General features: G+C 46.0%; 2 protein-coding genes across 2 annotated transcripts; one reads left to right on the top strand and one right to left on the bottom strand.

The window, feature by feature from the left end:
* The first annotated feature begins 607 nt into the window (after window positions 1-607).
* On the top strand, window positions 608-2,120 carry LOC115495656 (mas-related G-protein coupled receptor member D-like). Its single transcript, XM_030275370.4, has one exon. The coding sequence runs from the start codon at window positions 658-660 to the stop codon at window positions 1,648-1,650; it is 993 nt and encodes a 330-aa protein (XP_030131230.4). The 5' UTR covers window positions 608-657; the 3' UTR covers window positions 1,651-2,120.
* A 313-nt stretch (window positions 2,121-2,433) lies between these two features.
* Window positions 2,434-7,275, bottom strand: LOC115495659 (proto-oncogene Mas-like). The gene is made up of 2 exons (XM_030275373.4): window positions 7,190-7,275; window positions 2,434-4,582 (listed from the first exon to the last, which is right to left on the bottom strand). Exon 2 carries the CDS (start codon window positions 4,564-4,566, stop codon window positions 3,610-3,612), a length of 957 nt encoding a protein of 318 aa, XP_030131233.4. The 5' UTR covers window positions 4,567-4,582; window positions 7,190-7,275; the 3' UTR covers window positions 2,434-3,609.
* Window positions 7,276-10,887: the final 3,612 nt, after the last annotated feature.

The following is a 10,887-nucleotide window of genomic DNA, read 5'->3' as shown; positions in this document are numbered from 1 at the left end:
CCAGAGGAGGGTTTTGACCCAGGATTCCCAGCACCCAAAGGGACATAATATTATCTGTGCTGTCCTTTCATTTTCATTGTTTTACATCCAGTAAATGATGTTTAAAATTCAAAAGTCCTGGTACCTGAATTAATAGGATCATAAAAGATCAGCAGCTCCTCATGAAGAACTGGAGGGAGGAGAGGAAGGCAATGACATGCCACCTCTTCCTGATGAGATCTCTGTCCCTGGGACATGTGAGGGGAAGTTGTCACTGATGTGGGGAGATTGTGAGGGGAGGCTCTGACCATGGGATGTGATCTCTGGGCCAAGGGCTGCACCCAGGCACCAGAACTGGAGCTGAAGCAGAGCCAGTGGTTCCAGCAGCCATCCCCAAATCCTTTCTCCTGGTGCTGCTGTGACAGTGCTGTTCCTACTGGAGGTAGGAGTCCAGGGATGGACTGGTGGGAGATTCCTGTCTAGGGTCAGGGCTGGAGGGCTGGGCCCCTGTCCTGGTCACTACAGGGCTGAGGGTTCTTCCCGGGGTTGGCATGGGGCTGTGCAGACTGATGGGAAGTGCTGGGAATGCTGATGTCCCTTATTTCCCTCAGGTTTCCCCTCTCCCTAGGAGGTGGAGGGAAAGGGAAAAGGCAGCTGCTGGGAGCAAGACCATTCACCATGGAGGAGAACAGCACAACAAACCTCACCCTGAACAATACACTTTATGGATCTATGGACTGGGAGGAATATATCACATCTCAATGCTTGAGCATTCCCTACACCTTGATTGCCTTTGCAGGGGTGTGCCTGGGGATTTCCCTCTGTGGTCTGGCGGGGAATGGGGTGGTCATGTGGTTCCTGGGCTTCCACACAAAGCAGAGTCCTTTCACTGTCTACATCCTGAATCTGGCTGTTGCTGACTTCTCCCTGCTCCTTCTGTTTGTCCTGCTTATGTTGGCTTTTCTGACCTTAGCAGCATTTTGCACATCTTTGTTTCATCTTGCTCCTCTCTATGTAGATTTTGTGTTTGTGGTGGAACTCCTGTGCCACCTGTTTGACCTGAGCAGCCTGGGGCTGCTGGCAGCCCTCAGCGTGGAGCGCTGCGTCTCCGTCCTCTGCCCCATCTGGTACCGCTGCCACCGCCCCCGGCACCTCTCGGGCGTCGTCAGCGGGGCCCTCTGGGCCCTCGCAGGGGGTTTTGTGTCCTCCCTCTACCTCACCCACACCTACACCAAAGACTCTGTGAACATCCTTGCAGGTGTAGCCCTCGCCATTTCCGTGTTTTTTTCCCTCATGATGTTGGTTTCCAACCTGTTCCTGTTCCTCAAGCTGCGCTGTGGCTCCCGGAGGCGGCAGCCGGGGAAGCTCTTTGTGGCCATCCTGCTCAACATCCTGCTGTTCTTCTTTGCCTTTGGCATCCCTTTCTGCATGGAGGTTTTCCTCCATCTCCCTGATTCTGGTGCTTTATTCCCAGAAGACCCCTCCTTGTTGCTGGCATTTCTGGACTGCTCCCTCAACCCGGTGATTTACGTGCTGGTGGGGAGCTGCCGGCGCCGCCGCTTCCAGCGCTCCATCAGAGTCGCTCTGCGGAGGGTGTTTGAGGAGAAAGCTCAGAGTGACGAGGGGAGCCACGGCCCTGGGGACACTGTGGTGGAGGTGACAGCTCTCTGAGGCACTTCTGGACATGAGGCACTTCTGGAGATGTGGCACCTCAGAGAGAGCCTGAACTATGTGGAGACAAGGGCACTCCATGCAGCGTAACCAGGCTCAGTCCTGTTCCTCACCTGTATTTATTCCCCATGGAACTACCCTCACTGCCCCATCCATTGGGAATAAACTCTGTTGATGAAGCAAATTCTACAAAAATCAGCAGAGCAAGGGGTGTTGGCTTGGTGATGGTGGGATTTGGGGTGTTAATGGGTAAGAGATGGGTGAAAATTACAATTTGGGGAAAAGGGAGAGGAAAAAAGAGAGAGAAAGAGAGAGAAAAGGGGAAGGGAGAAAGGGGGTGAGAGAGAAAGAGAGAAAAGAAAAAATACAACAAAGAAAAAAGGAAACTAAGGAAGAGAATGAATGGGAGAGAAACGGTAAAAATAAGAAAGTACAGGGGAAATTAAAAAATAAAGATTTAGAATGACAAAGGATTTTCTTGGGCAGGACAGATGAAGAAGGATATCCCTCGTGTGCTAAATCCCCATAAACAGTTTGGTCAGTTACACAGGGGCTGGTACCGCTCCCTCTGGAATCATTGGAGGAAAAGTTATTCACCTAAGCACAGCAGTGTTATACCAAAAACCACCTGGAACTAGGTGTTATAAAATAAACTTGGCTTTTCTGTCCTGACTGAAAAGTTCTTCCTCTGCCTTAAATAAAAAAAAAAAGTATTTATCTGAGTTTACATTCTGTGTGTTTTTATCAGCTGATAAATCTGATAACAACAAAAACAACTTTAAATACAATTTTTATCCCACTGGGGAAAAAGAAACCCAACAAAAAAGAGAATTCCAGTCTTTTTAACAATACAAAAATGTTTCATTTGTCACAATGATAAAGCCATTTGCGATATCAAAACCAGAACATTTTGAACATGAATTGTGAGGTTTTTCAAAGAAAATTACCCACATTGACTTTTTCTAATAACTTTGGTTAAAAGAATAAATGCTAGGTAGTCTGATAGCACAAATAATCCCATTTTTCCTGTCAAAGGATTTGTTTTAGAGAATAATTTTTTGAAAATCATGGTATTTATTTACCTTATTCTGTTTCCTCTATTTTTCCCACTATCATTTGATTTATTTCTATTGGTAAAGGAGATTTAAAACCTATGGATTCTGATCTGTCCTTTTAAAGGAAGAAATTACAACCCAATTCATGATGTAGATAAATACAGAGACTCTGCCAAGGGCTGGAGGAAATTAAAATAATATGCAACAATATAATAATATAAAATAGTAATTTCCAGTCATGTATTTCTTTGAAATACAAAATAAGCAAGCATAAAATTCAGTGAATAAATTTTTTAAGCAAGTTGGAAGGAGTTTTCTGCTCTGTGGTGTGGAAACATCCCTTGTTCAGAGAAGAAAAGGACTTGGTGGATGTGAAACTTTTCAGTCCTTGAAATGCTCACATTAGAAGCCTAGAATAGCTCTGTGAGCCACAAAAGGCTGCGTGTGTGCTCAGACATGGGAATTCTAAGTTAAGAGGGATAGATGGATTCACTTTCCAGGAATTTTATGTCTGCTTCCAACAGGAGGATTGTTGATACCATTTTCAGAGATCTGAAATTATTTCATTTTCAGAGATCTGAGTGAAAAGCAACACAGAATTTATGGGTTTATGAATGACAAGGATTTATCCCGAATAGGATTTCTTTGATGAAATTCAGACAGCAAGACATTTCAGCCTTATCAAATTAATATTATTTAGAAGTCACTGGAAAGAAAAGAACTTTTAATGTGTCCTAAATATAGGTCAGGTAACTTCTGTGATCAAGGTGCTTATGTGCCACAGATGGGGACTTAAAATAATGACCTAAAATATCTACAAAGAGGGTACTGAGGGTCAGGTGAGATGAACCTTTCCAAGAACTTCAGAGTTCTTCAGTTCTACCAAGAAATTCCAGGCAGGATTTTAGGATGACATGGTTATCGTGTCCCGCGTTTCCCGCTCATCTCTCTCATCCGCTGAGTCTTGGAAGGCCCTCTGGAATGCCAGCCTAAGGGTGAGCCGGAATTTCCGATCCTTGTAGCTTCCCACCAAGAAGTAAATGACGGGGTTGAGCGTGCTGTTGATGCAGGACAACACAAAGCCAATCTCTGGGGAATACATGAACTTGTGGCCCAAGAAGTCCAGGAGGATAAGGACACTGAGGGGCACGGCGAAAATGAGGAAGAGGAGGATGGTGAGCATGATGATGGTGAAGAGCCGGCCCGTTTGGAAGGACTGGGAGCTGCACTTGACCCGAAGGAAGAGGGTGAGGCTGAAGATCAGCATGAGGGGCGCACAGACGAGGAAATCCAAGGCTCCGATGGTGATGAGCAGGCGCTGGCAGACCCTGCGAGAGGGGCGAACGGTGCACAAAACATATCCCAGAGTGTTCAGAAGCAGGGACAGGGCCCAGAGCAGGCCGGACACCACGGCAGACAGGTGCTTTGGGCGGTGTGTCCGGCACCAGATGGGGGACAGCACAGACAGGCAGCGCTCGATGCTGATGGCCGTCAGCAGGTACAGGCCCGTGCCATACATGAAGAGATCCAGGAAGAGGAATATCCCAAACTGCACCCCCACGTTGAACTGCATCAGGTACTGCACAGTCTCCACGGCGATGCACAGCAGGTACCCGAAGTCGGCGGCTGCCAGGTTCAGGATGTAGACAGTGAAGTGGTTCCTGCGGATGCGGAAGCCCAGGTACCACAGGACCAGGCCATTCCCCACCATCCCACAGGCAGCACTCAGCAGGCAGAAGCTCTCCATGAACTTGAGGACAGTGTAGGATGGCTCGGGTTGTCCCACAGCCCCGCTCTGGTTGGTCCCAGGAGCATGGATGGCTGTGGTTGGAAGGAGGATTGGTGTGGCTGAGGGTCTCATAATGGGTGACTCAGACCTGGGAGCAGAGAGGGGAGAGGAGATAACTCCAGGGTGATTTTTCTAGAGGGATTCCTTGGTTTGTTCCAAGGCTTTGTAGATAGAACTTGACTTCATGGAATCTCAAAATAAATTGATTTGGAAGAGACCAAGAGACCGGAGTAAAAGGGCAGAGGGTAAAGGCTTCACACTGACAGAGTGTGGATTTAGATGGGATATTTGGAATACTTCTCTGGGACAGTGGTGAAGCTCTGGCACAGGTTGCCCAGAGGAACTGTGGCTTCCCCATCCGTAGAGGTGTCCAAAGCCAGGCTGGAGCAAACTGGGATAATGGAAGATGTCCCTATGTGTTGCAGGGGGTTGGAACTGGATGATCTTTAAGGTCCCTTCCAGCCCAAACCACTCTGGAATTCTGTGATTCCATGAGAACAACTTGTTGTATTTTACACTGATGAGTGATTTCTGTTTTATTAAAATGCCATTTGATGTGGTTCTCCTGGGTCCCATGTACAGTAACAAATAAACATTTTGGTCTGGCAGAGCCCTCAGCTTCTCCCTCAGAAACTGCAAGAACCACATGTAAGAAACCACAGATTATCTCGTTCTCACAGGACATGGGAGTTGTGGTTCTGATAACTTTTCCACACTACTCCATGAGTTAAGTCACTGTTTACTTCCCCGTGGTACTGAGATCTTCTTGAGAATCTTGGGGATGAAAAAAAAAGGGTTTAACACATTTTTTATGGCCTGATGAGAACAAATACAGTGGTTTTTCTGCTGTCTCCCAGCCAGCTGTTAATTTGGACATGGAAGGCAGAGAAGTTAAAAAAAGGATAGGAACAAGAATCGGGGTTTTCTGGGAAGATGTGAATCACTGAACCATGTAGCCAGCATGAATCCTCTGTTCTCTCTTTGTGGTGCAGCAGCACACATGGAGACAGACTTCCAAAAGTACCCAGAACGTCACAGACTGAATCACTGCTGTTCCATCCCAGCACCCCAGGAACGTCACCCCATGGACGGAGGGAAAAGAAGTGTGTGGTGCAGGGAATTTCAAGGTCAGGTTGGATGGGGCTTGGAGCAACCTGGGCTAGTGGAAGGTGTCCCTGTCCATGGCAGGGGGTGGGACTGGATGGGCTTTAAGGTCCCTTTCAGCCCAAATTATTTGAGGATGCTATGATTTCCTTTAGGGTTGATTGAAACCAGGGAACTTCTGACACTGCTGAGCTGGATGATCCCATCTTCAGTTCTTATGGCACCTTGAGCACTTCTAACATGAACACTGTGGAGAGCAGCCCTGTGGTTGCTCCTCCCTCACAACCTGCTCCAGGGGTGGCCACAAATGATCAAATTTTTACAGAAATTAGCAGAAATATCCTCAAGTTCTGTGCAGCTTTTCTGCTGTGAGAACAGAGGAAGGCCTGGTGGTTCAGTGGTTTCCTGGCTTCTGTGTGACCAAATTTCCACTCGATCTGAAGAGAGTGTGAACATTTTAGTGTCACCTAAGCTCTGTCTCAGCTCACTGCAGCCTCCACAGGTGCATCTCTCTCCACTGGGGATTGATGACAGGTGATAATTCTCAATGTTAATTGGCTTTGTGCCATTGATCATGTCATAGAATCATGGAATGGTTTGGGTTGAGAGGGATCTTAAAGCTCATTTTGTTCCAACCTCCTGCCACAGCAAGGGACACCTTCCACTATCCCAGGTTGCTCCAAATCCCTGCCAACCTGGCCTTGGACACTTGCAGGAGTAAGGCAGCTACAGCTTCTCTGGGAGATCTGTGCCTCACTACCCTCACAGGGAATAATTTCCCCCCAAGATCTAATTCAAATCCACTCTCTTCCAGTTTAAAACAACGCCTCCTTGTCCTGTCACTCCAGACCTTCTTCAAAGTCCCTCTCCAGCTGTCTTGGAGCACCTTTAAGCACTGGAAAGTGCTGTATGTGCATAAAGACTGCATAAAGATAGGAACAGAAATGGCTGCAATGGGTAAATGACAAAACATCAATAGTTTTGTCTCCTGCTGTAATAGAAGTGATGAAATCCTTCTCTTACTTCTACAGACTGTGAAGAAGAACACTGTAAAAGTCACTCACGATTCTCATTTATTTATCATATTCCCTTGGACAGACTAAATTCCTTTTTCCAAAACACATTCAAGATGTGATTCCTCTTCCTTATGTAACTAATAAGTGAAAACTCTCCTCAAACAGCAGCAGCCTGAGTCCAGGTGATCTTTTTCTCCCTTGAGATTAAGCATCTTTCATGTGATTTGCCTGCAAATCTTGCCTTTAGTTCCTGAGTCAGAACAACCCTGACCCCACAAAGGTGTCTCAGACAATGGACAGAAAGTTCTGTTGTTGTAATGACAGGTCTGAGTAATGACTTTTTATATTACAGAAGTGCATTTAGAGCAGTTCAAGAGCACTTGTACAGGGAAAAGAGTCCCTGGAATGAAGCTTTCCTTATATTGAAAACTATTATCATCAATTCCTGACCTACAGAAAACTAAGTAAATTTTTGATCTTTTTTTCCTCCATTGTTTTTGTTTCACCTCCCTTCCCCAAAGCCTGACAAAAACCATCAAAGTGCAATGTCAAAGACCCATCTCTGAATTTCTCACCTTTTTTGCGTTTCTGGGAAGTTCAGCGCCTGTACCTGGCAAAGTTGTCCCCTGGATGGTGTGACACAGGATGCAGCTCGAGTCCTTGTGTCATCCTGCAGCGCTGGGCTGGGCAGCCACTGTTTAAAAAGCCATGGTGTTTTCAGCGTGACCCTCCAGGCAGCCAATCACTTGTGGGGGAAATACCTCCTCTGTGCGGGTATGACCACTCAGATTTGAACCACTTCCCTCTCCCCTCTTTGCAGTGTCATGGAAACATTAGTTTTTACTACTTCTCCCTTCTTCAGCCATTCTTGCAAGAGCTGTCCATACAAACTTTGCACTGGTGTTGTGTCCTACTTGAGGCCCTGAGTTGGTCTGATTCCACAGCCCCTGAAGATGAGATTTTAGTGCTGCTCAGGTAAAGAAATTTTAAGTCCTCTCCCATAACATCTTTGCTGGAGGTTTCACAACCTCCCTGAGCACTTCTCATTCCCTCCTGTCCCTGCCCAGCTGTCATGCACCCACCACCACAGTGGGTCCTCCTCTGACCCACAGCCTCTCCCAGCACAGTTCAGCACCTTATGGAGTCCCTACTGCTTCATCCAACCTTGCACCCAAACTTCCCACCTCAGCAGTTCCAGATGGCCAAACCCTGCTTGTGCTGCCCTCAGCATGGAGCTCTGGGCTCAGGAGCTCTTTCAGTGCACCTTCACACCCCACAGGCTTTCAGCACAGTCCTTCAACACCTCAGGCACTTCCGATTTCACAAAATCCCTCCAGCCCCATGCCTTTCACTTCCAGTTTCACAACTTCCTCCTGAACAGAGCTTCAGGCTCTTCCTCACTTTGTGTCTCCTAAATAGACAGAACCCAACACCACCCACCCACAACATCCCACTCCAGTCCATGCACACTACACGTCCATGAGCCACCCAGATCCATCTGCCAAAGGGTGTGGAAACAAAAAACACATTTCTCCTTTCCTGACATCCTTACAGGGAACTATTTTGCTCCTCAGTCCCTTGGGCCAGGGAAGTAAAGGGACAGGAGTGTGATGCCACCCACATCTCTGCCATGTGTGTCAGTGGGCACAGGAATGGGCAGATCCAGCCCAAATTTGCTTAGCAGGTCAGAAACACATTTGTACATCTTCAGCTTCTGTTGTCATCTGTTCTTCCTCTTCCTTTCCCAAAGATTGTAAGACAGTTTTTACTTTCTTACCCAATCCTATTTCCTATAGTGGTTACTGGCAACCCTCATTAACCTGGTCAGGACTCCAGGCTATGGTGTAAAATGATGTTTAAATTAAAATACTCTTTTTATCCAGCGCACTCTTTAATCTCCCCATTAATTTGAGGGTTTCCATTTTCTCTACATGGATTGCTGGCATTCCATGTTGGGATACATTCAAAATGCCTTTGTTGTTATTTGGGCCATTCTGAATTTCAATAAATGTCAGCAAAACAAGGGATGGGCAGTGGACGAAACATTTTATTGATGCACCTAAATCACAACTTGAAACTACACGGTAGACTTCAGAGCAGTGATAAGTTGGAATTGCAGTAATACACAAATTTATTGAATTTATGGAATGGTTTGGGCTGGAAGGGACTTTAAACCTCATCCAGTTCCACCCCCAGCCATGGGCAGGGACATCTTCCACTGTTCCAGGGTGCTCCAACCTGTCCAGGGGAACACTTCCAGGGATGGGGCAGCCACAGCTTCTCTGGGCAACCTGTGCCAGGGCCTCAGCCCCCTCACAGGGAAGCATTTATTCCCAATATTCTATCTAAACCCACCTTCTGTCATTTGAAGCCATTTCCCCTAACAGATTAGGTGACTAGATCAATTTCTTTCTAGAGGAAAGTGGAAAAGGCTCAGCTCAGCTGACTTCCACAGATGTACAAGAGTTGACTTCCTCCACTTCCTCCCCTCCCTTAGTTTCCCAATTTGTAAAATAAGGATTTTTTTTTTTTTACTTACTCTTTACTTCACTGACCTTTGCTGAAACATTGCAAGTTCTTGCAAAAGGCCTTATTCCCTGGGCTACCAGTGATGAAATTTCGTAGAAAATAGGGACTTGGAGGGTCATCAAGAAATGACCCAAGCCACCTTCTGTCTCTCTTCTACTTACTACTAGAAACCTCCCAGATTTTATTTCTCATGAGGGTTTGTAGATTTTTTCTGGGATACACAATGATTTAAAAATCCTCACAATTTTATTATTACTCACAGTACCATAAAGCCTAAGCTGTGGATCTAAGGTTTGGGAAACACACAAAGAGTGGACTAATGTCAGGGTCTGGGAATATTAACTTGACCAGGCACATCACATGCTAGCCCAGTTTAATACTCAGATAATCTATTGGCTGTTATTTCCAAGAATCATGGACTTGTTATGGTTGGAGAAGCCCTCCAAGCCAAACCATTCCCCAGCAGTGCCACCACTTATGCATGTCCCCAAGTGCCACATCCACATGTTTTAAATCACTCCAGATTGATGGTGGCTGCACCACTGCTCTCGGTAAACTATGCCAGGGTTGCACCACCCTGGGAGTGACAAAATGTTTCCTAAAATCCAATCTAAACTTCCCCTGGCAGGATGGGATTAATTTCTTTTCCTCCCCACCCCTGAGCATTCACACCTCTCTCCTCCAGCCCCAAGAGCCCTTGAGCTGGAAGATTTCCTTGGAGAAGGTGGAGTAGGTCTGTGTAAACAGGGAATTAAGCCCTGGAGGAGGGAGGTGTCCTTGGAGAGGTTTGAGGAAGGTTACTTAAACAGTGTTTTTCTCTCTGCTTACTGGGCTGTGTGTGCACCCTTTGGTGCCCACGCTCCCTCCAAGCATCTCTAACGTGGGCAGGAAAAGCCAGGATACACTTGGTGATACAGGAGAGCAAGGAATTAAATGAGATGGGATTAAAAGAGGCACCTCCTAAGCGAGTGTTGGAAGGTTTTCAGAAGCCGTTCTATGTTCTTTAAAGCCTCTACCAAGAAAGGGAGATGTTGGGGACAAAAAATCTTACAGGTCTTACACAAGAATTAGATCTCCAAACACAGAGGAGGTAAGTTTTCCAGGATCGTTTCCCTTTCCTCTTTTCTTTCCTTTTCCTGATTTTCTTTCCTCTTTTCCACCCCCGCCCTTCTTCTTGACAAATGCGAAAATACAAAAAGAAATTTCCCCTGAAGTTGTCAACCATCTCTGGCTCTCTCTGGCTGTAACCATGTGCAGAACTGGTTTTGCAGTCCCAACTCACATTCTTGAATTCTTTTTCAATTAACCACCTGAGATTTTAGGGGGAAATCCTTGCAATAAGAGGATGGTACAATGCCTTATCCTTTTTTTTTTTTTTTTTATGATTATAACAGTCCACATTGTATTTATTTCATATTGCAATTAATTGCACTATATCATGTACCTCTAGTCAGTGACTGAAAAGATTATTTTAGAGGTAAGATGTCCCTTCTATCCCTTTTCTTCAGTGTGTTTTACCTTCTGCCAGTAAAACTGCATGCACAGGGTAAGTCACAAACTTTCCCAACTTCCTCTTTAGGATTCACTTTTTCAAGTTTGAGAGCAACTTTGGTTTTTCTACATTTCAGCATTTCCTGTGGGTGCTTGATCAGCTTTTTGCCTCTACAGGAATTTCTGATTTTGCTCTATTTTAAAATCATAAACTAGGAGCCTGGATCAGATGGATCCAATCCCAAAGGGATCT

Source organism: Taeniopygia guttata, chromosome 5 (genome assembly GCF_048771995.1).
Source record: "Taeniopygia guttata chromosome 5, bTaeGut7.mat, whole genome shotgun sequence".
NCBI classification, from domain to species: domain Eukaryota; kingdom Metazoa; phylum Chordata; class Aves; order Passeriformes; family Estrildidae; genus Taeniopygia; species Taeniopygia guttata.
Note: the sequence above shows the minus strand (reverse complement) of the source record. Positions and strands in the feature narration are given on the sequence as shown.